The sequence below is a fragment of the Pollachius pollachius genome, assembly GCF_949987615.1.
Source record: "Pollachius pollachius genome assembly, chromosome: 14".
In the NCBI taxonomy this organism is placed as follows: Eukaryota; Metazoa; Chordata; class Actinopteri; order Gadiformes; family Gadidae; genus Pollachius; species Pollachius pollachius.
In genome coordinates, this window is record NC_136947.1 from 22,335,088 (window position 1) to 22,361,279 (window position 26,192).

Sequence of the window (26,192 nt, forward strand, 5' to 3'; positions counted from 1 at the left end):
AACATGGAGCAAAGAGGAGACGGAATGTCTTTTGGATATCGGACCCAAATATCCAAAAGACGTTCCGTCTCCTCTTTGCTCCATGTTGAGCAACGTCTCCGAGACCACCTCTCCGGCTGGGTCAACCTCCTTTTGATGGTTAAAAATATCACGTAATCAACAAAACTCTTAACAATCAATGATCGATCATCAATTAATCATGCCCATCCCTAATTGTCAGTACAGTGTCTGTTCCTTATCTAGACAGACACCCGTTTTTCCTGTTCTCTGCATCTTGGGTGGCATTTAAGAACCAAGGACTTAAACTAAGTGTAGTGCCTTTTAGAATAGTTTGCACTAAAGGAAATAAACCCAATACTAATTTTATTTATCTGCAACATTATGTTGTATGATTACAGTGTTTCACAATAAATGTTCTCGAAATGACATACTATATTTCTCTTTTTTTAAAATATATTTAGCAGTTTGGCTTTCCTTAGGGTCTATGTAACCTGTTCTGAAACGGTGATTTAATGATTTTATATCGTGATATATATCGTTATCGCAAGAGGCTGCAATGTATATCGCAATATAGATTTTAGGCGATATCGCCCATCTGTAGTACAGACCTGTATGTAGGGGGTACAGACCTGTATGTAGGGGGTACAGACAGGTCTGTACCCCCTACATACAGTCCAGCTCTGTTCCTCCCTACACACAGGCTAGGCCTGGAGGTCTTATGTGCTGTTTGATAAATGGAAGTGCTGTTGTAGTGTGTTTCTGTATTATGTGGTGGGCAGACTGACTGTGTGTGTATCTGGTTCCTGGGGCAGGTGTACGGCCCTGAGACCAGCCAGCTGGACCTGTTTGATGGCACGGTGAAGGATCTGGTCAGACATGTTCTGGAAGGAGGAAACTCGCTGGTGTTCACGTACGGTGTCACCAACGCTGGCAAAACCTTCACCTTCCTGGGTCTGTTACATCACTCCCTCACCTTCACCACACCTTAAACCCTTGTTGTCCTACCACAGCAGCCACAAAGTTAATTTATCTGATCAATATATTTCAGAGAATGCAGCTATATTGAAGGATTCAGTAAATCCAAAATTCATATTGTAATCAATGCATATTACATCGTTTCTAGTCGTAAAGGCTCACTGGACAACCGGTTTCAGTCTGCTAGGCGGTGGGGGTGAATTACTCTATTGACACCCTCTGCTGATGTTTTCATATTCATATTACAACAATTAAACATGCTATAAACACGTTTCACTGGGTTTTTCTAGTCTGTGGTTTGCTACTTCGCATACATGTGCTATGTCACATCCATAACATTATCTTATTTCTCAACAGCCTATTCATGAAAAAATGTACTATATGCAGCTAAGACTGCTTTACTTTGTACACATCATTCTCTGTGCATCCCCTATAAAAATTCAGTTTCTGAGTCCTCAGAAAAGCCATTTCATGTCACATCGATAACGCACCCTATCTGCAATGCTGTTCTGCGATCCAAATATGTTTCAGAATTTTTTTGGGGGTCTGCAATCTTCCTATAAAATAACCTTAAAATTAATGTCACTGGTTTAATTTACGCTGAAGCGATAGTTTCTCTGAAACATTGTGTTGGTCAATTTGAGTACAAATGTCACATCCATAACGCTGGAATCCCTCATGGAAGCTGTGTTTGAGGTATACAGGTGGATTCAATGTGTGTTTGAGGCACACAGGTGTATTAAAGGTGCTTTGAGGTATACAGGTGTATTAAAGGTGCTTTGAGGTATACAGGTGTATTAAAGGTGCTTTGAGGTATACAGGTGGATTCATTGTGTGTTTCAGGTGTATACCCGTGAAGGTATAAGGGTGTATTAAAGGGTTATTCCGAGGCAGTGGGAGTGCGTTACAGTGTCTGTCTGGTCGCCAGGTCCCGACGGGGATGCCGGCCTCCTGCCCCGCTCCCTGCAGCTGGTGTTCCGTAGTGTGGAGGAGCGCGTCTCCCCTCACATGACCGTGAAGCCACACCGCTGCAGAGAGTTCAGTAGGCTGACCCGGGAACAACAGGCGGAGGAGGCCCTGGCCAAGACCGCCCTCCTCAAACTGCTCAAAGAGGTGAGCCGTTGTTCCTGTCTCACTGTGTCGGAAACCGGTCTCACTGCTTCTGAGACTGCTCATGGGTAAAGCCTGCTGCCTCCGTGCCTGTCTCGCTGCTGCCTGTTTCTCTGCTCGGACAGCTCCAAGTGGGGAAGCACCTGTCTCACCCATCTGTCTGTCTGCTTATCTGTATGTCTAGAGTGAAAAGGCCAGTGCCAGCCAGCTGTGTTCCACCAGTCAGAACTCTTCAGAAGGTAAATCCAATGGTTTATTAGAATTGTACCTATATTACTCAATAGTCGGTCGGTACGATGGGCTGTGTGTGTGCTCTGCAGGCCCCAGTGTCCTTGGCTCCCTGCTGGAGGACCCAGTGGTGCTGGATGTTGCCCCAGACACCAGCTTCTCCATCTGGGTGTCCTTCTGTGAGATCTACAACGAGAACATCCATGACCTGCTGGATCCCGTGCCCCCAGGCGCACTCCGCCGGGCGGCGCTGCGTCTCTCACAGGACATCAAGGGGAACTCTTTCGTCAAAGGTCAGCTGTGTGTGTCTGTGTGTGTGTGCAGGTGTAACGTTGTGTGTGTGCGCAGGTGTAACGTTGTGTGTGCGTGCAGGTGTAACGTTGTGTGTGTGTGTGTGCAGGTATAACGTTGTGTGTGCAAGTGTAACGTTGTGTGTGTGTGCAGGTGTAACGTTGTGTGTGTGTGCAGATGTATCGTGTGTGTGTGTGTGTGCAGGTATAACGTTGTGTGTGTGTGTGCAGATGTATCGTGTGTTTGTGTGCAGGTATAACGTTGTGTGTGCAGGTGAAACGTTGTGTGAGGGTAGTTGTAAAGGTGTGTGTGTGTGCGCAGGTGTAATGTTGTGTGTGTTTGTGTGTGTGTGTGCGCAGGTGTAATGTTGTGTGTTTGTGTATGTGTGTGTGTGTGTGCAGGTATAACATTGTGTGGGGGCAAAAACTCTGCCCTCACAGAAACTCCAAAACTTTTGCTTATGTAAGTGAATCTCGCCTTGGCCTACTCGCATGTCACTCCTGGGGCCATATTCACAAAGAGTCGTAGCGCTCAAAGTAGGTCATAAGTGGTGAATTTAGGAGAAATTCCTAAAAATAATTGGTGTGTCACTCTTAAATTTAGGACTCCTAAGTTAATTTACTAAGAGTAATTCACAAAGTATTTTAGGCCTAAAAGTAGCACCTAATTCTAGGAGAGCTTAAAGCCCTCGAGAGGACTCCTAACTCAGTAAGACCTATTCACAAAGAATCTGAAAATGGCTGCAGCGAGACGCAATGCTTTGTAGACAACGCAGGACTGCGAATTGATAAAGAGATGTAGGCTAAATCGTGTGGGTATCAAATATGTGGTTGAATTACTGCAGGATGCAGTACCGTCCCCAACAAACAGGAATGACCAAACCTCTCCGGAGATAAAATGTTTGGCAACACTTCGATATTTAACAACAGGGAAAATGCAACTTTGAAATGCTGACGATTTAAGAATATCGCAACCATCAGTGATGGTTAAAACACAATGTTAATTATGCAATATATAAATATAAATAAATATTCCCTTTAATCATCATTATTTATTGAAAAAACTTTTATGAATAAATCACTTTAATGATATTAATGATCCTATTTGAGTTTAAAAAAATACGTAATTATTACACAGCTACTTACCAAAACGAAAAAATCCACTTTCCTTGACAGCCGCAATTATATGCTTAGCAACGGTGAATTATGAAATAATTCACCGCCGGAAGTTGTGAAGGCCCATGCAATTGAACGGAGCGTTCCACAGCATTGAGAAGAGCCGTGTAATGAATATATATAACTACTCTTACTTATGATTACTATCTATCATTTATCATAAGATGATCTATTGTACTAAGTTTATATCAACTCATTAGCAATTTGTCCTGGGACCAGTTGGGCTTTCGCTTGCGTTTCACGTCTTTGTTTTCGCTTTCATTCATCATGATAGAAGGACTTGAACGGCGGTAAGGGCTGATATTTAAAGTGTTTAAGTGCTGAAAATATGCTCATTGGATAATAGTTTGCAGGGTGCTTTTAATTACCTCCTTGATATAGTGCAATTTAAGTATTTTCATTGTTTGCTTTCTCTCTCTTTTTAACGTGCATACAACGTCGTTATTGTTGTCTGCGCAAACTTGTCATCATGCGTGTATTCTGCTAACGGCACTGTCCATAAATATTTGGTAGGACTTTATTTGTAGCCTATGTTGCGGGGGTGTTGCGGATGAGTTTTCACGAGACCGCCTGCACTCAACAACCAATTCCGCACTGACCGCTTCTAAACTCGTGCACGAGAATCAACGTAAGGGCGCGTCACTCTTAGTTCACTCTTAGTGATTTATCCTTGCTATGAGTAGGTCTCAGCAGCTTTGTGAATTACTTTTAAGAAAAAACTACGTAAAAACGTTTAGTGCGAGTTAGGAGCACTCCTAGCGCTAAGATAAAAAGCTTTGTGAATACGGCCCCAGATGAGTAAGTCTACACGCACGTTAACAATTTACATCAGCAAAGATGCGAGTATGCGGCATATTACTATGATAATCACACAGGGAAAAAGAAGAATGGAATACTCAACCCATATAGCCGTTTGTTAACCTCTAAACAGTTGCAATACAACTGCACACCTTCATGCTATCTAAATAAACTTATATTCACGTACTGCAGAGCCAGTCGGTAATTTACCTCGGTCAGTGATAACGGGCGGACCATGCCGGGAAAAAGGCGTGCATAAGACGGGCATTTTTGGCAGTGTAAAAACGTCTTATGACAAAGACACCTGAATGGGATTGGTTGAAGAGATATACGCTGGCGAGACCCATTAAAAAAATAGGCCTAACACACCTGGCCACGCCCCAACACACCTGGCCACGCCCCAACACACCTGGCCACGCCCCAACACACCTGGCCACACCCCAACACACCTGGCCACGCCCCAACACACCTGGCCACGCCCAAATCACCTGACCACGCCCAACACACCTGACCACGTCCCAAAACACCTGGCCACGCCCCAACACTCCTGGCCACGCGGCGTGGCCATCTGTGTTGGGGCGTGGCCCACGCCCCAACACAGATGGCCTCCCTCCAACGTGTGTGTGTGCTTGTGTGCAGACCTGCGCTGGGTGCAGGTGAACAGCGCTGAGGAGGCGTTGAAGGTGATGAAGTTGGGCCGGAGGAACCAGAGCTTCTCCTTCACCAAACTGAACCAGTCGTCCAGTCGCAGGTACTCCCACTCTTGGGACCTCCAGCCCCAAGCGGCCATCTTGGTTCTAAATAATAGCTCTCTGGACCTTAATGCGCTCCAAGATGGCTGCTAGGTGAATAACGCTGCCTTTCTGCTCCTGGCCTTTAACCGGACAGCATGTCCTGGGACAAGGCATATATTAAGAGATCAGTATGTGGCGTGGCTCAGCCCATTGCTGCTAACCATGTAGGCAGTACGCCTTGTAGCTCTGTGGCCCTACCCGCTGACTCTCTCTCTCTCTGTGTCTGTCTGCAGTCACAGCATCTTCTCCATCCGCATCCTGAGGACGGACCAGGCTGGTGTCCCCAGGGTCGACAGCATCAGCGAGTCTGTACTACACTAGAGTCCCTTACTAGTTAATATGTGGATGAAGTTGTTTGATTACTCTGCTATTATATTGTGATATGCAGTATGTGGATAAGGTTCTAGAGGGAGGTGATATATAAGTCTTCTCTACCGGCTGTTTGTATGTACCCCAAGTTCTCTGTGTTATCTGGCTGGTTGTGTTCTCTGTGTGTTACCTGGCTCCTTGTGTTCTCCAGGTTGTCTCTGATTGGCTGCTTGTGTTCTCCAGGTTGTCTCTGATTGGCTGCTTGTGTTCTCCAGGTTTTGTCTGATTGGCTCCTTGTGTTCTCCAGGTTGTCTCTGTGTGACCTGGCGGGGTCTGAGCGTTGTGCTAAGACTCAGAACCGCGGGGAGCGTCTGAAGGAAGCAGGAAACATCAACACCTCCCTGCTGACGCTGGGGAAGTGCATCAACGCTCTGCGACACAACCAGCAGTCCAAGTATGGACACCAACTACCAGCATACAGCAGGCTAGCTTCCCGCCGGCTAGCAGACTAGCTTCCCGCAGGCTAGCATACTAGCTCACCGCTGGCTAGCAGGATTGCTCACGACAAACTAACATGCTAGCAGCTTAGCCCACCGCCTGCTAACAAGCTAGCAGGCTAGCTTACTGCCAGCTAACAAGCTAGCAGCCTAGCCCACCGCCAGCTAACAAGCTAGCATCTTAGCCCACCGCCAGCTAACAAGCTAGCATCCGAGCCCACCGCCAGATAACAAGCTAGCAGCCAAGCTCACCATCAGCTATCAAGCTTTCTACCTACAAGCTAGCAGCCTAGCTCACCACCAGTTAACAGGCTACCTACCTACCAGCTAACATGCTAACTCACCACCAGCAGGGAAGGTTAGACCTGCTTAATACCAGCTAACAAGCCAGCAGCCTAGCTCACCACCAGTTATCAGGTTAGCTCAACAGCAGAAGGCCAATTCAGAACATCTCATCCTATAGCCTGATGAATACGAGCTGATGCTCCGTTAATCAACCAACACATCCTATGTATTTAGAGGATTCAATTAACAGGGATTTTTCTTTTCAAGTTGGTGTGTTTTGGAAACATTAGTTTCTCTGTTCACTAACTAAAATAATCTATCTCCCTTTTCATAGAAACTTGTACAGGCTTGCTCCCCACCAGCTTACAGGATAGTTCACCGACAGCTAACAGGCTAGCTCACCACCAGCTAACAGGCTAGCTCACCTCCTGCTAACAGGCTAGCTCACCATCAACAAACAGTCTTGCTCAGCACCTGCAGGCCAAGATTAGCTAACTAGTAGGTAACAGGGCAGCTGACATAAGGAAGGCCAAATAAGACTACTAAATGGTCTGACCCCCTAATGAATGGTCTGACCCCCTACTGAATGCACTTACCTTGTCCCACAGGCTGCTAAGACATATCCCGTTCAGGGAGAGCAAGCTGACCCACTACCTGCAGAGCTTCTTCTGTGGTCGAGGCAGAGCCTGCATGATCGTCAACGTCAACCAGTGTGCCTCCATGTACGACGAGACACTCAACGTACTCAAGTTCTCTGCTGTCGCTCAAAAGGTGCTGCTCTCTCCATCCCTCTTTTCAACTCTTCATGCCTTTCCCACGTTACAAGGCTTAGTCGGTGTCCGGTACGGTTGCTCAGGGTATTAAGAAATCCCCAAACACATTAGTTCCTCTGTCTCTTACATCTATTTCCGTCATTTTGTGAATTATTTTTCACAAGATAATCAATAGATCAAGAAAATATGTATAATGGAATAGTCAAAATAGTATTGAGCTTTGCTCCCATCACAGATGATGGCTCACGGCGGCAAGCAGCCAATTGCGTACAGACTCAGTTGAACTAGGCCCGTTGATCACGCCTCATGTGCTGAAGAAAAAGACAGCAGCTTCCCCAGACCAACGATCTACAATTGAGCTTGGTCTGGCAATAGCCAGGCTACCGCAATGCAATTATGCGGCAAATTCCTATGATAATCACGCCGTTAAAAGACTCATGTAATACTCATCCTATAGCCTGATGAAGACGAGCTGATGCTCCATTAATCCACCAACACATACTATGTATTTAGAGGATTCAATTAACAGGGATTTTTCTTTTTAAGTAGGTGTTTTGGAGACATTAGTTTCTCTGTTCACTAACTAAAATAGTCTATCTCCCTTTTCATAGAAACTTGGTATCCAAAACTAAACTGTTGTGAAACAACTGCACAACTTCATGTTCTCAAAAGCAATTTGTATTTCAGGTACCACGGTGCAAATAAACATTGGCTTGTCGCGCTAACCGCTATCGAGATGAATGATCAATACATGTAACAGATAGTGATAATTATAACTCTCGGATTGTAGTCTACCACTATGGACGATCAAAACATATAACAGATAGTGATGATTATAACTCTCGGATTTTAGTCTACCACTATGGACGATCAAAACATATAACAGATAGTGATGATTATAACTCTCGGATTGTAGTCTACCACTATGGATGATCAATACATATAACAGATAGTGATAATTATAACTCTCGAATTGTAGTCTACCACTATGGATGATCAATATGTATTACATATAGTGATAATTCTAGGTCTATGATGGTCGTTCACCACTAGGGATACAGTCAGAGCGCTGTGTTGAGAATCCTAAACAGGCCGTTTCCTCCACCATGAGCTGCTGCTTGTTCAGTGGCCATGGTGACAAATACGCCTGAATGGGATTGGTTAAATGGATATATATGTTGGGGCAGCGGGGCTCCGGCGGGAGACAATCGCAGTCAACAATCACGGGCAACAATACCTTTCTCCTCCATGTCGCGGTTCAGTCTACTTCAGATTGATGTGGAAGAACCAGAGACGTCGGAGAACCCGACGCAGTCGTTTGAGATTCATAATATCGTCTGGAGGCGCACACAGCTTTTGGCCGTGATAATATATATTATATGATATAGATATCCATGTATAATATGATATTATTTAGATATAGTGCTCCAGGACTCCCGCCGGAGCACCCGGAGTGTTCTAGAATATTTACAGAACACGGCCAAAGGCTGTGTGCGTCTCGCCATTGCGATACATCCACTGTAAACAGAGCGCATGGTACCGTGGCCGCAAGCTGCTCAGGGCCACACCCCCACCCTCCTCCTTGACCCGCCTCTCTCCTCCTCATTTGCATTAAAGCTACAGACACCGAAACGGCACGTTTGGGGAAAGCTCAATGTGCGACTGGCTCGTAGTGGCTGTAATTCTGCAACACGGCTGAATTTCTGGAACGTCTTCAAATGCTGTGTTAGGGGCCCACCAATATCTGTATTAAAGCATCCATAAGGTAGCATGCCATGGGTCCTTTAAGGTGTGTGTGTGTGTGTGTGTGTGAGATATATAGGGTATTTGCATCTTTTGTGTTCCTGGAATAAGTTTAAGATGATTACCCATCGACATTGCCCATAACCATGACTACAAAGCTATAGTTTGTGTGTTATTCTTTGTTTGCAGGTTGTGGTGTTGACCTCCAAGACCCTCCCAATCAAGCCCCAGAGGGCTGTGAGGGAGGTCTCCCTCCTCACCAACACCACTGACCAGAAGACCCTCACTCAACGAAGGAGCTCTCTGATTGGCTGGGACTCTAGCCTGGAGGATGTGCAGGTAGGGGTCCCTTCAGCTGACCCTGGGGGTCCCTTCAGATGACCCTGGGGGTCCGTTCAGATGACCCTGGGGGTCCCTTCAGCTGACCCTGGGGGTCCCTTCAGATGACCCTGGGGGTCCATGTGCTAACTGTTTGTTTTGTATCTAGGAGGAGGAGGAGGAGGATGAGGATGATGATGATGATGAAGAGAGCCTAATGGAGGACATGATGGAAGAGGGCAGTGATGGTGAAGATGATGATGAGGAAGAAGACAAGGTTGTTGTGCGTAAAAAGACCTACCAGGTTAGTCTGACCCAGAGCTAGGTATGGTCCGGTTCTCTGTCAGTATCGGATACCATTACGTCAAATTAGTACTATTTATGTAGTATAGATGTACTGAAGGGTACCTTTACACTACTACAGCTGAACTTAAGGTTACCTTTACACTACTATAGCTGAACTTAAGGTTACCTTTACACTACTACAGCTGAACTTAAGGTTACCTTTACACTACTACAGCTGTTCTTAAGGTTACCTTTACACTACTACAGCTGTTCTTAAGGTTACCTTTACACTACTATAGCTGTTCTTAAGGTAACCTTTACACTACTATAGCTGAACTTAAGGTTACCTTTACACTACTATAGCTGAACTTAAGGTTACCTTTACACTACTATAGGTGAACTTAAGGTTACCTTTACACTACTATAGCTGTTCTTAAGGTTACCTTTACACTACTATAGCTGAACTTAAGGTTACCTTTACACTACTACAGCTGAACTTAAGGTTACCTTTACACTACTATAGCTGTTCTTAAGGTAACCTTTACACTACTATAGCTGAACTTAAGGTTACCTTTACACTACTATAGCTGAACTTAAGGTTACCTTTACACTACTATAGCTGTTCTTAAGGTTACCTTGACACTACTATAGCTGAACTTAAGGTTTCCTTTACACTACTATAGCTGAACTTAAGGTTACCTTTACACTACTATAGCTGAACTTAAGGTTACCTTTACACTACTATAGCTGTTCTTAAGGTTACCTTTACACTACTATAGCTGAACTTAAGGTTACCTTTACACTACTACAGCTGAACTTAAGGTTACCTTTACACTACTATAGCTGTTCTTAAGGTAACCTTTACACTACTATAGCTGAACTTAAGGTTACCTTTACACTACTATAGCTGAACTTAAGGTTACCTTTACACTACTATAGCTGAACTTAAGGTTACCTTTACACTACCTCAGCTGAACTTAAGGTTACCTTTACACTACTACAGCTGAACTTAAGGTTACCTTTACACTACTATAGCTGAACTTAAGGTTACCTTTACACTACTATAGCTGAACTTAAGGTTACCTTTACACTACTATAGCTGTTCTTAAGGTTACCTTTACACTACTATAGCTGAACTTAAGGTTTCCTTTACACTACTATAGCTGAACTTAAGGTTACCTTTACACTACTATAGCTGAACTTAAGGTCACCTTTACACTACTATAGCTGTTCTCAAGGTTACCTTTACACTACTATAGCTGAACTTAAGGTTACCTTTACACTACTACAGCTGAACTTAAGGTTACCTTTACACTACTATAGCTGTTCTTAAGGTAACCTTTACACTACTATAGCTGAACTTAAGGTTACCTTTACACTACTATAGCTGAACTTAAGGTTACCTTTACACTACTATAGCTGAACTTAAGGTTACCTTTACACTACTACAGCTGAACTTAAGGTTACCTTTACACTACTACAGCTGAACTTAAGGTTACCTTTACACTACTATAGCTGAACTTAAGGTTACCTTTACACTACTATAGCTGAACTTAAGGTTACCTTTACACTACTATAGCTGAACTTAAGGTTACCTTTACACTACTATAGCTGAACTTAAGGTTACCTTTACACTACTATAGCTGAACTTAAGGTTACCTTTACACAACACTATAGCTGAACTTAAGGTTACCTTTACACTACTACAGCTGTTCTTAAGGTTTCCTTTACACTACTACAGTTGTTCTTAAGGTTACCTTTACACTACTACAGCTGTTCTTAAGGTAACCTTTACACTACTATAGCTGAACTTAAGGTTACCTTTACACTACTATAGCTGAACTTAAGGTTACCTTTACACTACTATAGCTGAACTTAAGGTTACCTTTACACTACTATAGCTGTTCTTAAGGTTACCTTTACACTACTATAGCTGAACTTAAGGTTACCTTTACACTACTACAGCTGAACTTAAGGTTACCTTTACACTACTATAGCTGTTCTTAAGGTAACCTTTACACTACTATAGCTGAACTTAAGGTTACCTTTACACTACTATAGCTGAACTTAAGGTTACCTTTACACTACTATAGCTGAACTTAAGGTTACCTTTACACTACTACAGCTGAACTTAAGGTTACCTTTACACTACTATAGCTGTTCTTAAGGTTACCTTTACACTACTATAGCTGAACTTAAGGTTACCTTTACACTACTATAGCTGAACTTAAGGTAACCTTTACACTACTATAGCTGAACTTAAGGTTACCTTTACACTACTATAGCTGAACTTAAGGTTACCTTTACACTACTATAGCTGAACTTAAGGTTACCTTTACACTACTACAGCTGAACTTAAGGTTACCTTTACACTACTACAGCTGAACTTAAGGTTACCTTTACACTACTATAGCTGAACTTAAGGTTACCTTTACACTACTATAGCTGAACTTAAGGTTACCTTTACACTACTATAGCTGTTCTTAAGGTTACCCTTACACTACTATAGCTGAACTTAAGGTTTCCTTTACACTACTATAGCTGAACTTAAGGTTACCTTTACACTACTATAGCTGAACTTAAGGTTACCTTTACACTACTATAGCTGTTCTTAAGGTTACCTTTACACTACTATAGCTTAACTTAAGGTTACCTTTACACTACTACAGCTGAACTTAAGGTTACCTTTACACTACTATAGCTGTTCTTAAGGTAACCTTTACACTACTATAGCTGAACTTAAGGTTACCTTTACACTACTATAGCTGAACTTAAGGTTACCTTTACACTACTATAGCTGAACTTAAGGTTACTTTTACACTACTACAGCTGAACTTAAGGTTACCTTTACACTACTATAGCTGAACTTAAGGTAACCTTTACACTACTATAGCTGAACTTAAGGTTACCTTTACACTACTATAGCTGAACTTAAGGTTACCTTTACACTACTATAGCTGAACTTAAGGTTACCTTTACACTACTATAGCTGAACTTAAGGTTACCTTTACACAACACTATAGCTGAACTTAAGGTTACCTTTACACTACTACAGCTGTTCTTAAGGTTTCCTTTACACTACTACAGCTGTTCTTAAGGTTACCTTTACACTACTATAGCTGTTCTTAAGGTTACCTTTACAAAATACTATAGCATTACTTAAGGTTACCTTTACACTACTATAGCTGTTCTTAAGGTTACCTTTACAAAATACTATAGCATTACTTCAGGTTACCTTTACACAATACGATAGTCGTACTTTGGGTCCCCTTTACACAATACTATAGCTGTAGTTGAGGGAAACATGGAAACCAACATGTGATCACCTGTAGCGCCGACCTGTAGGCAGGTATGGGCTAAATGGCCGACTGTGCTCCTCAGAGGCAGATGGCTCAGCTGAAGGAGATGCATGCATGGCAGAAGGAGCAGCAGAAGGAGAGCTTTCAGCTGGAGGCGCGCATCAGGGAGGATGTCAGCTCAGAGTTCTCCGCTCTCTTCTCTCAGATGGAGAGAGACTACAAGTAAAAGTTGTCCTTCTAGCTTTGATGTAGTCCCACTAGAGACCGGTCTCACCTCTTCTCCTAGAGACCTGTCTCACCTCTTCTCCCAGAGACCTGTCTCAACTCTTCCCTAGAGACCTGGCTCACCTTTTCCCTAGAGACCCTGTCTCACCTCTTCTCCTAGAGACCCTGTCTCACCTCTTCTCCTAGAGACCCTGTCTCCCCTCTTCTCCTAGAGACCCTGTCTCACCTCTTCTGTTAGAAGCCCTTTCTCCCCTCTTCTCCTAGAGACCCTGTCTCACCTCTTCTGTTATAGACCCTGTCTCACTTCTTCTGTTAGAGACCCTGTCTCACCTCTTCTAGAGACCCTGTCTCACTTCTGTTAGAGACCCTGTCTCACCTCTTCTCCTAGAGACCCTGTCTCCCCTCTTCTCCTAAAGACCCTGTCTCACCTCTTCTCCTAGAGACCCTGTCTCACCTCTTCTGTTAGAGACCCTGTCTCACCTCTTCTCCTAGTGACCCTGTTTTTCCCTCTTCTGTTAGAGACCCTGTCTCACTTCTTCTGTTAGAGACCCTGTCTCACCTCTTCTACTAGAGACCCTGTCTCCCCTCTTCTGTTAGAGACCCTGTCTCACTTCTTCTCCTAGAGGCCCTGTCTCCCCTCTTCTGTTAGAGACCCTGTCTCTCCTCTTCTGTTAGAGACCCTGTCTCACCTCTTCTGTTAGAGACCCAGTCTTCCCTCTTCTGTTAGAGATCCTGTCTCTCTTCTTCTCCTAGAGACCCTGTCTTCCCTCTTCTGTTAGACATCCTGTCTCACTTCTTCTCCTAGAGGCCCTGTCTCCCCTCTTCTCGTAGAGGCCCTGTCTCACCTCTTCTCCTAGTGACCCTGTTTCTCCCTCTTCTGTTAGAGACCCTGTCTCACTTATTCTGTTAGAGACCCTGTCTCACCTCTTCTCCTAGAGACCCTGTCTCCCCTCTTTTGTTAGAGACCCTGTCTCACTTTTTCTCCTAGAGACCCTGTCTCCCCTCTTCTGTTAGAGACCCGGTCTCACTTCTTCTCCTAGAGGCCCTGTCTCACCTCTTCTACTAGAGACCCTGTCTCCCCTCTTCTGTTAGAGACCCTGTCTCCCCTCTTCTGTTAGAGACCCTGTCTCACTTCTTCTGTTAGAGACCCTGTCTCACTTCTTCTCCTAGAGGCCCTGTCTCACTTTTTCTCCTAGAGACCCTGTCTCCCCTCTTCTCCTAGAGGCCCTGTCTCACCTCTTCTCCTAGAGACCCTGTCTCACCTCTTCTCCTAGAGACCCTGTCTCCCCTCTTCTCCTAGAGACCCTGTCTCACCTCTTCTCCTAGAGGCCCTGTCTCACCTCTTCCCCTAGAATCCCTGTCTGACCTCTTCTCCTAGAGGCCCTGTCTTACCTCTTCTCTTGTTCTTCAGAGAGCGTTTGGAGAGGGAGAAGGAGATCTTGGAGGAGCGAGCTGAGAAGAGGTTGGAGATCTTTCAGAACCTGGTGAAGGAGCTGAGCAGTACTCGATCCGGCCCAGGGGAGCAGGTGTCTTCTAGTTTCACACTACAACCCGCTACATGCAGAACCCTAATCTGTGATCCAGCAGTCCTACGAAATTGTAGCATAACTCCTTGGGGTAGACGGAACAGAGCCAGGGTCAAAGTTGCATTTTGTTCCGTGGTTTGCTAGTGTTTAGGTCCATTGAACGCGATTATTCGCAATCAAATAATTACAAATGGGAGGTGAATGGGACTGTAAACAGACAAGGCAATTTTGCATTTGAAAACAGAACTGTGTGCAGGTGTATCACTACAGCTTCGTATGGATACCAACCTTCACCAAAAGAGTGCCAAAATGTAGTTCTCGAACAGGGAAACAAAAAAAAGGCTGTGTTAAAGAATGAACATCATTATCACCCTCTACAGCAAAGTGTCATTTGATAGACTTTTCTAAGCTTGGATTGAAAATTACAACTCAAGCATAATTTTTTTTTATACCGTATTTCCCGCACTATAACGCGCACCGGTTTATAAGGCGCACCTTCAATGAATGACCTATTTTAGAACTTTTTTCATAAATAGGGCGCACCGGATTATAAGGCGCATAGCATAGAAGATACTGTGAGTGTGATACTGTGAGATACTGGGACTGTGAGTAAGCGCAGTAAAATGCTGTGTGCACTGACTACGATAGCCGTAATGCTGCAAGCGGTGTGGCTTTATCGTAGTCGTAGTGAAACATTTTATTATTATTATTAAATTGTTTTTATTGGTTTTTCATACTGAAACATTTTGACAGAGCACCGTTTACAACCAGTATGGATCAACCAATTAACCAATTGATCCATATATAAGGCGCTCCGGGTTATAAGGCGCACTGTCGTTTTTTGAGAAAATAACCGGCTTTTAAGTGCGCCTTATAGTGCGGAAAATACGGTAATTTATTTCATCAGATATAATTTTTCACAAAAGGACAGAGCATAAACTCTCCTTAAGTTGAATAGTCCATCTGTCATTTTCGCCAGCCTGATTATTATTAGAAATTGCCGCTTATTTGCGTCACGGCTGATGTTAAGTTTTGAAGCAACTATTCCGTCCGTGTATTTGCATTTATTCGCTAAGCCGCAGGTGTAGAAGGACCTTACTCCAGCAGTGACCAGTCTACAGGTGTTGATTTTAAACCTTGTCAGACACTTTTTATAAGAACGTTGGAGTCTTATGTGACAGGATCTTTGAGGCCCCTCTCAAACTGAGGGCTTTATCTCTGGAAGTGGCTGTTGTGTGGTTATCAATTGGAACAAGGTGCTTTGCTCACTGCTTTCGCGTGTCTGAGCACCTACATTATTTGCTAGCCCAGAAACTCACATTTTTGGATGCCCAGAGTTAAACAAATATAAACTCCGGAAAAACGCACCCAACATCGTAGGTATGAATGTAGTCCACTCGCAGTGCGCCTCACGTTGTACAGGCTGCTTAAGTGCTCAGTGTGACTGGCACCATAGCTTGTATTCCCACCAGGGAAAGTTTACCAGTGCTGGCTAAGTTTGTGTTTCTTTTAGCTTATTATGCGCTTACAGATCTCCGCCTCCAGCTAAATTATTGGTGGAAAGTAAAGTCGGTAAAATTTGGTTTTATCTACCTCCAGCCTTTAGATTCTAAGGTCGGCCTCCCCACAGAAGTTTTGCTACAGTACGCTAGGATAAGCATGGGTAAATTTAACCCACACACTCTAGGATCATGCTGCCTCTGTTACACCAGTGTTTTACCTTGTTGGACGGTTGGACCGAGACACATTCCACGTCCATCTTAGGGTGACAGGGCTCCCTGTATGCTTCAGGACTTGCGGGGGAAGCTGAATGTGGTCATCGGCGCCAAGTCGATGGACCTGGCCGGGATGAAGAAGGGCACCCAGGCCACGCTCAGCTGCCTGGGAGAACAAAGCCGTGAGCGGCTGGAGCTGAAGGTGCAGTCGATGGAGCAACAGCTCAACAAGTCTCAGGAGCTGTTGGACGCCAAGACAGCTGGTAAGACCCACGTCTCCTCCGTCATGGAGATTACCTTCCTCATGGAGATGCACCTCCTCCATTATATAGATGCACCTCCTCTATTATAGAAATACACCTCCGCTATGATAGAGATATACCTCTATGATAGAGATACACCTTCTTTGATAGACATACACCTCCTCTATTTTAGAGACACACTCCTATTTTAGCGATACACCTCCTCTGTTTTAGAGATACAACTCCGCTATTATAGACACCCCTTTTATTGATACGCCGCCTCTATTATAGAGCTACACCAGCACTATTATAGAGATACACCACCACCTCTATGATAGAGATACACCACCTCTATGATAGAGATACAGCTTCTCTATGATAGAGATGCACATCCTCTATGAGATACACCTCCATGATAGATACACCTCTACGATAGAGATACTCCTCAGCTATTTTAAAAATACACCGCTGCTACTATAGAAACCCCTCTCTTATAGATACAGCGCCTCTATTATAGATACACCTCCTCTATTTTAGACATCGCTCTATTATAGAAGTGGTGTATCTATGCAACTCTTGTTGTTTCCTCTGACCTCTTGTTGTTGTTTTTTTATGTCTGAACTCGTTTGTGACAGACCTGCTCCAGCAAACCCAAAACTCCAGACAGGTAAGACACACCTTCCACATTTAATGAATGATTTGAATATGACAGTGTGTGAGAGTGACAGTTTGTCAGAGTGAGAGTTTGTGGTTATAGCCCTTGAGATGAGTCCTCATATGTTCTGGGGGTCCAAACCAGCCCAAACCTATTCTATTTCAGTATATAGGTTTGTATGTGTATGCATGTGTGTATGTAGCTCTAACATGTAATGGGGTCGTTCCCAGACCCTGGAGTCTCAAGAGCTGAGGATGTCCCAGCTGATGGAGAAGTGTCGGGAGAAGGATGACACCATCTCCAGACTCCAGAAGACCCTAGACGAGCAGCTGCAGGATGCCAACGTAAAACACCCAGACTGGTTAAAGCCACCAGACTGGTTAAAGCCACCAGACTGGTTAAAGCCACCAGACTAGTTAAAGCCACCAGACTAGTTTAAGTCCCTATACAAGGTTAACTTGAGCCAACATACTAGGTTAACTGAAGCCCCCAGACGGGGTGGATCTAAGCCCCCAGACGGGGTGGACCTAAGCCCCCAGACAGGGTGGACCTAAGCCCCCAGACGGGGTGGACCTAAGCCCCCAGACGGTGTTAACTAGAGCCCCCAGGCGGTGTTAACTAGAGCCCCCAGTCGGTGTTAACTAGGGCCCCCAGTCTGTGTTAACTAGGGCCCCCAGTCTGTGTTAACTAGAGCCACCAGTTTAACTCTAGTGTCTTTGTGTGGCAGGTCGCTGGTTCCAGGAAGCGACCGGTAGAGAGCGAGCCATCAGCGGACTGCCAGCCCCCGTCTAAGAAAGGTACGTCCCCGCCTGGGACATCCAGCAGACCACCAGGCCGGGAGAACACCCGAGCCTACCTCTCCATCCACCGCCGCCTCTCTGCCCGCAGGAAGGGACCTCACCTCCTCTTTAACCTCTTCCAACTATTAATGAAGACCTTTCCATTTTTCTTGGGTCAATCAACTGATGTTTCACTCGGTGTGTCGCTGCTTGGGTCATTCGTAAAGTGACCTTCACCTGAAAGATTCCTTCATTCAACAGAACACATGATATCAAAAATATAATATATCTAGAGATACCTTACTCTTTAGACCTCTTGTCTAGTTTGAGATGACATGGTATCTATAGTGAGACTCGAAATGATGGCTGACTTTTCACCTGTCTGACCTTTGGCCTGTAACTGTTGCCCCCTTGACCTAGGGGTAGCCAAGAGGGTATGTTGGCACAAATCCTGTGGTCTATTGTTTAAAAAACAAGAGACACCCATTAGTTTTGCTCGCAGGATTTATTCTGCACCAGGACATTTACTCAAATCCTGACTTTGACTTTATGCTTATAACTTATAACATTGAAATGACACATGACGACTGACATAAACTTTTGACTTCAGATATGTAACTTCATGGTATGACAACATGAAATCAACCAATCAGTATAAACATATCAAAAGTAAATAAATGCCTATAGCTACTGATGAGTATTTCTTGAAATGTCGCTTAATATCAAATAATATTTAAAAGGTAGGAACTCCATTTAATGCAATACAAAAACCCTTGAAATATATTAAACTCTTTCATTTTACCGATGGTTTAGCACATATCACAAACCCACGTTTTGGATAAACTAACCAGCGGCGAAACCGTGCCGAGGAGAAACGTTTGATCACGATCACACAACATTCACAAAGCCCATTTCTCGTCTGACCAAAACTATTACCCTCATGACCCTACTAACATGCCTACTCTGCAAAGTATAATGTGTTGCATTTAAGGAGTTTTAACACACCTATTGTTTAACAAACAAGAGACACGAACCAAAGCTTCCATTAGTCTTCCATTAGCCGTGCGCCATCTAGTGGCTCGGTGAGTCATTCTAGCGAAAGCCGACATTATAAAATTTGATTATTGTAGTCAAAAACAAAAAAATAAAGTGTCTACTTTTATATTTTTACTTATGCCCCAAATGTGTTTATATTTTTAACCCTTTACACACAATAAGGAACTATTTTTCTAACCCATTACATAACCCTAGTGGGTAAACTAACCTTTGACTTGTCCGATAACCTCTTGGAACTTGGCAGAATATTCAGATATTAGTTTGTTAGGAAGGTATTTGAATCTCAATTCAATATTCAGATATTTCCGTTATTTAACGTCAATGCATATTTGCGGACTGCTGGTAGAAGGCTGGGTTGTTTCGTCTGAATATCCCAGTGATTAAAATATATATGAAGGTCAACGCTTCAGCTGATGTTACGGCAGTCATCAGAAAGGCCAAATATTGGAGGACCGAATTATCATTAGTTAGCCCTCGAGTCCTTCGGTCTCGAGGGCTATTCCCCACTATTCACGGAGCCTGAGGTGAATAATTGTGGTTTAAGTATATACTACAAGTGAACACTCCAAAAATAAACAAGGTGACACTTTTTGCCGGGATTTCATTTTGCGATGAAAACAATATCCCGATATTGAGATCTCGAACTTGGGATAATGCCCAATATCCCAAGATAGGGAACAAATCAAATCGCGCTATTTTAGGACGTTCACGTGTAGTATATACAAATATTGAATATTCAAATATTATTTGAATATCACTGACAGCGGGCGTCCCGTGAGGATACGCAAGCCCTTACCCCCCCCCCCAACCATTTACTTTAAACGTTTAAGAAGGGTTTTAATAATGAACGTATTAAGCGGCTATTTCAGGAAAAAAAGAAAAGAAAGTTGTTCTACCTACGTATAATGTGTTGGTTATTTAGTAATCATGAAAAGAACACGCAGCAATGTTTTTCCTTATGGATCTGTCCCGCACAATTGCACCTTACAAACATCCAAAGCTGGAAATTATGTTTTCGGGCTGTCCCTAATAACCTCTGTCCTGTGGCCCTAGTGCAGTTAACACACACGTCCTCCCCTACACACATTCAAAGACGTGTTTTTTTATTTGGGAAATGTGAGTGTTGTATATCCAATGTGAACGTATACAGCCCCACTATCACTTCCAGCGCTGCTCAGTCACTTCCTGGGCTGCTCAGTCACTTCCTGGGCTGCTCAGGAACTTCCTGGGCTGCTTATTCACTTCCTGGGCTGCTCAGTCACTTCCTGGGCTGCTAAGTCACTTCCTGGGCTGCTCAGTCACTTCCTGTGCCACTTGGTCACTTCCAGCGCTGCTCAGTCACTTCCTGGGCTGCTCAGTCACTTCCTGGGCTGCTCATTCACTTCCTGGGCTGCTCAGTCACTTCCTGGGCTGCTCAGTCACTTCCTGGGCTGCTCAGTCACTTCCTGGGCTGCTCAGTCACTTCCTGGGCTGCTAAGTCACTTCCTGGGCTGCTCAGTCACTTCCTGTGCCACTTGGTCACTTCTAGCGCTGCTCGGTCACTTCCGTCACTTCCTGTGCTGCTCAGTCACTTCCTGTGCTGCTCAGTCACTTCCTGTGCTGCTCATTCACTTTCAGCAGGGCCCTGTTGACATTTTCTTTTGTGTCTCATGTGCAACACATTTCTAGTAGTTAATGTTGCATGTATTTTTTTTGTCCAAACTGCATGCCTTTCCCCTCACTAATCCCCCCGCAGTACCCCATTCACCTCTGACCTCTGACCTGTCCCCCTAGCAGGGAGCCGTGGAGGTGCCGACCCTGAGCGGCAGGCGAGGTCACCTAAGGAGAGGAGTGCAGAGCAGCGGGAGGAGGTGAGAGGAAGTGACACGGGAGGAGGTGAAGCTGCCGGGCCACGATGTACAATACCTCCTCATTGGCTGCTCAGAACCCCACTATCACTAGCTAACCTAGCGCTGCCAGAACCACAATAGCACTAGCGAACCTATTGCTTCAAGCCAGAATAGAACTAGCAAACCTAGCATCGTCAGAACCACAGATACACAAGCACACAATAGAACTAGCAAACCTAGCATCGTCAGAACCACAGATACACAAGCACATAATAGAACTAGCAAACCTAGCATCGTCAGAACCACAGATACACAAGCACATAATAGAACTATCAAACCTAGCATCGTCAGAACCACAGATACACAAGCACATAATAGAACTAGCAAACCTAGCATCGTCAGAACCACAGATACACAAGCACATAATAGAACTAGCAAACCTAGCAAGGTCAAAACCCCATTATCAGAAGCGAACCAACCACTTTTAGCACCACAATAGCACTTACTCACTTGCTTTCCTAACGATCTCTGTACAACAATATCTCAGCTAACTATTTAACCTAGTGTTGTCGGAATCACAACATCGCTAGCTAATTCTGCGTATTGGTCCTCATCATTTACTCTACGACCACTAAAACAACATTGCGACTGCTTTTTGTCTTAGCCGTCCTGTCTGACAGGAGGTGCTGTGTGAACAAACCTGAACCGTCCTGTCTGACAGGAGGTGCTGTGAGAACAAACCTGAACCGTCCTGTATGAACAAACCTGAACCGTCCTGTCTGACAGGAGGTGCTGTGAGAACAAACCTGAACCGTCCTGTCTGACAGGAGGTGCTGTGAGAACAAACCTGAACCGTCCTGTCTGACAGGAGGTGCTGTGTGAACAAACCTGAACCGTCCTGTCTGACAGGAGGTGCTGTGTGAGCTCCGGGGGGAGAGGAGGACCAGAGAGGGGGTGTACACTGCCCTGGAGGAGCAGATGACGTTAAAAACGGAGGTGCTGGCCTCCCTGCAGGAGGAGAGAAAAGGCAGGGACGGATCCCAGAGGAGCAAAGAGGAGGTAAGCAGAGGGTCTGGGTTTCCTTTTTGATAGATTTACCAACAACTAGGCGACAGATGTCTTCACCATGTGACCTTCACAGTACAGAGGTAGTGTGTGTCGGTGTGCTCTGAGGGTTCAGTGTGTTGTGAAGGTGCGACCCACCTCCAACTGGACGTCGGTCCATAGTTTGAGAAACCCTGTTCTAGATGGTTGACTGCGGTTCTTTGTGACCCGGGTTCAGCAGGAGGAAAACGAGGAGCAGATCCAGGAGAGAAAGCTCCACATTCATAGGCTTGAAATAGAAGTCGTGGGCCTGAAACAGGAAGTCCTGGGCCTGAAACAGGAAGCAACGATGGCTTCAGTTGCTGCACGAGCAGAGAGTGGTTGTGATCAATTGAGAGAAGAGATACTAGAGCTCAAGAAGAATCTGCTGCGAGAGCAAGAGGAGAAGAAGGAAAGGATGAGGCAGATGGAGGAACTGGAGCAGGAGACGTCCCAGGCCACGGAGAGGCTGGTCCAGAGCCAGCGGGACCAGCAGGCGCGCCGCAGGGAGCTGCTGGCTGCGGCCGAGCAGGCCATCACAGAGAAGGACGCCGAGCTGGAACGCAGAGGCCTCCAGCTCCAAAGGTACCCTGAGAGAAGACACTGGCTCGTCCCTACCGCTGGTTGTTAACGGCCCCCACATCCTAGTGACTATATCCTAACCTCCTAGTGGCTATATCCTACCCTGTCCTAGGGACTAGATCCTAAACTGTCCTAGTGACTATATCCTAACCTCCTAGTGGCTATATCCTACCCTGTCCTAGGGACTAGATCCTAAACTGTCCTAGTGACTATATCCTAACCTCCTAGTGGCTATATCCTACCCTGTCCTAGGGACTAGATCCTAAACTGTCCTAGGGACTATATCCTAACCTCTCCTAGCGGCTATATCCTACCCTGTCCTAGGGACTACAGTGGTTCCTCCAGCACTGTATGGTTGAGGCGGCCGCCTTAAAGGGGACATATCATACCACCAGGTGTGAGTGTGATTAGCAATTACAAGCAGGTTTGAAAATGTGCAGCATTGTGACATCACAGGTGGGCGTGTCCATCTATCCGTCACACATCTAGATGGACACGCCCACCTGTGATGTCACAATGCTGCACATTTTGAAAACGGCTTGTAATGGCTAATCACACTCACACCTGGTGGTATGATATGTCCCCTTTAGCAACAATAGGGCCCCGCCTTGACTACCAATGTATAAAATAGAATAAAGAAAATAAATTATAAATATTTTTTAATAATTATGCATTAACAAAGTATAAAACTCTCGTAGGGAAAGAAAACATACTTCCATCAGGTATGAGATATAAAGTTAAACAATGCATCAGGAATACTGTTCACAACATTGGTCGTGCCATAGAATTGAAACAGATTCCCCCCCCCGCTCCTTGACCACCTTGACTAAGACATTTTCTGGGAGAAACACTGGACTATACACCCTGTCCTAGTGACTAGATCCTACCCTGTCCTGGTGACTAGATCCTACCCTGTCCTAGTGACTAGATCCTACCCTGTCCTGGTGACTAGATCCTACCCTGTCCTAGTGACTATATCCCAACCTGTCCTGGTGACTAGATCCTACCCTGTCCTAGTGACTAGATCCTACCCTGTCCTAGTGACTAGATCCTACCCTGTCCTAGTGACTATATCCCACCCTGTCCTAGTGACTAGATCCCACCCTGTCCTTGTGACTAGATCCTACCCTGTCCTAGTGACTATATCCCACCCTGTCCTGGTGACTAGATCCTACCCTGTCCTAGTGACTAGATCCTACCCTGTCCTAGTGACTATATCCCACCCTGTCCTGGTGACTAGATCCCACCCTGTCCTTGTGACTAGATCCTACCCTGTCCTAGTGACTATATCCCACCCTGTCCTGGTGACTAGATCCTACCCTGTCCTAGTGACTAGATCCTACCCTGTCCTAGTAACTAGATCCCACCCTGTCCTGGTGACTAGATCCTACCCTGTCCTAGTGACTAGATCCTAAACTGTCCTAGTGACTATATCCTACCATGTCCTAGTGACTAGGTCCTACCCTGTCCTAGTGACTATGTCCTACCCTGTCCTAGTGACTAGATCCTACCCTGTCCTAGTGACTAGATCCTACCCTGTCCTAGTTGCTAGATCCTACCCTGTCCTAGTGACTAGATCCTACCCTATCCTAGTGACTAGATCCTACCCTGGTCTAGTGACTAGATCCTACCCTGTCCTAGTGACTAGATCCTACCCTGTCCTAGTGACTAGATCCTACCCTGTCCTAGTGACTATGTCCTACCCTGTCCTAGTGACTAGATCCTACCCTGTCCTAGTGACTAGATCCTACCCTGTCCTAGTGACTAGATCCTACCCTGTCCTAGTGACTATGTCCTACCCTGTCCTAGTGACTAGATCCTACCCTGTCCTAGTGACTAGATCCTACCCTGTCCTAGTGACTATATCCTACCCTGTCTTAGTGACTAGATCCTACCCTGTCCTGGTGACTAGATCCCACCCTGTCCTGGTGACTAAATCCTACCCTGTCCTAGTGACTAGATCCTACCCTGTCCTAGTGACTAGATCCCACCCTGTCCTGGTGACTAGATCCTACCCTGTCCTAGTGACTAGATCCTACCCTGTCCTAGTGACTAGATCCTACCCTGTCCTAGTGACTATATCCCACCCTGTCCTGGTGACTAGATCCCACCCTGTCCTGGTGACTATGTCCTACCCTGTCCTAGTGACTAGATCCTACCCTGTCCTAGTGACTAGATCCTACCCTGTCCTGGTGACTAGATCCTACCCTGTCCTAGTGACTAGATCCTACCCTGTCCTAGTGACTAGATCCTACCCTGTCCTTGTGACTAGATCCTACCCTGTCCTGTTGACTAGATCCTACCCTGTCCTGGTGACTAGATCCTACCCTGTCCTAGTGACTAGATCCTACCCTGTCCTAGTGACTAGATCCTACCCTGTCCTTGCGTCTATAGTACCCTGTCCTAGCGACTATATTCTAACCAGTCCTAGTGACTAGATCCTTCCCTGTCCTGGTGACTAGATCCTACCCTGTCCTTGCGTCTATAGTACCCTGTCCTAGCGACTATATTCTAACCAGTCCTAGTGACTACCGTATTTCCCGCACTATAACGCGCACCGGATTATAAGGCGCACCTCCAATGAATGACCTATTTTAGAACTTTTTTCATAAATAGGGCGCACCGGATTATAAGGCGCATAGCATAGAAGATACTGCAGTCAAACGTTTGACTGGGGATGCGTTATGCATCCACTAGATGGAGCTGTGCTAATTGTACAGCTCGTCACGCGCAACGCAACTGTGAGGACGAGTTGCTGCATTTAGCAGATATAAAACTGGAACCTTTATGACAAAAAAGTAAAACACAATTACGCAGTTCCAAACCTTAGATTTTTTAAATATCTTGCAAACGTGAATGATACAAAGTAGAGCATCGCACCCTCGAATCTTGTAGTGTGGCCAGTCTTCCGCCCGATTTCCTGGCTCTGTGATCGTATAGTGTGACCTTCCGTGAGTAAGCGCAGTATGATGCTGTGTGCACTGACTACGATAGCCGTAATGCTGCAAGCGGTGTGGCTTTATCGTAGTCGTAGTGAAACATTTTATTATTATTAAATTGTTTTTATTGGTTTTTCATACTGAAACATTTTGACAGAGCGCCGTTTACAACCAGTATGGATCAACCAATTAACCAATTGATCCATATATAAGGCTCTCCGGATTATAAGGCGCACTGTCGTTTTTTGAGAAAATTACCGGCTTTTAAGTGCGCCTTATAGTGCGGAAAATACGGTATATCCTAGTGTGTATATCCTACCCTGTCGAAGACAGTGTGTTTGACAGATAGCCTGTGCCATTATGCAAATACTTAGTGGTAGAGTTCTAATACTACAGGCAAGCAACCGTGTGTATGAATGTGTTGTGTGCATGTGTTGTTTGTCGGTTTTAGGCTGAAGCAGCAGTCCACCCTGGACTCTGACAGAGTGAAGGGCCTAGACATGGACCTCCAGAGAAGAGACGAGGACACGGCCGACCTCCGTGAGAAGCTGGCCGACTCCAAGAGACAGATCCAGCAGGTTCACAAAGAGGTACAGTCTCCTCCTCCTCCTCCTCTCTGGTGGGTTCAGTCCCCTCCTCCTCCTCTTTGGTGGGTTCAGTCCCCTCCTCCTCCTCTCTGGT

At 45.2% G+C, this 26,192-nt stretch overlaps 1 protein-coding gene across 5 annotated transcripts in view; it reads left to right on the top strand.

Annotated features, from left to right (window-relative positions):
• The window catches only part of kif20ba (kinesin family member 20Ba), a 53,656-nt gene that overhangs the window by 9,671 nt on the left and 17,793 nt on the right, over positions 1-26,192 (top strand). For 3 of the 5 annotated variants that reach the window (XM_079750258.1, XM_079750262.1, XM_079750259.1), the window contains exons 5-24: positions 813-951; positions 1,904-2,088; positions 2,270-2,324; positions 2,406-2,606; positions 5,217-5,328; positions 5,605-5,676; positions 5,988-6,134; positions 7,071-7,233; positions 9,168-9,317; positions 9,466-9,600; positions 12,963-13,102; positions 14,517-14,631; positions 16,423-16,609; positions 17,224-17,255; positions 17,474-17,587; positions 17,971-18,040; positions 20,852-20,928; positions 21,817-21,966; positions 22,190-22,575; positions 25,963-26,101. In XM_079750258.1, coding sequence (XP_079606384.1) covers positions 813-951; positions 1,904-2,088; positions 2,270-2,324; positions 2,406-2,606; positions 5,217-5,328; positions 5,605-5,676; positions 5,988-6,134; positions 7,071-7,233; positions 9,168-9,317; positions 9,466-9,600; positions 12,963-13,102; positions 14,517-14,631; positions 16,423-16,609; positions 17,224-17,255; positions 17,474-17,587; positions 17,971-18,040; positions 20,852-20,928; positions 21,817-21,966; positions 22,190-22,575; positions 25,963-26,101 — 2,769 coding nt within the window. The remainder of the gene's footprint in view (positions 1-812; positions 952-1,903; positions 2,089-2,269; positions 2,325-2,405; positions 2,607-5,216; positions 5,329-5,604; positions 5,677-5,987; positions 6,135-7,070; positions 7,234-9,167; positions 9,318-9,465; positions 9,601-12,962; positions 13,103-14,516; positions 14,632-16,422; positions 16,610-17,223; positions 17,256-17,473; positions 17,588-17,970; positions 18,041-20,851; positions 20,929-21,816; positions 21,967-22,189; positions 22,576-25,962; positions 26,102-26,192) is intronic. The other 2 variants (XM_079750260.1, XM_079750261.1) reach the window with 2 other exon arrangements.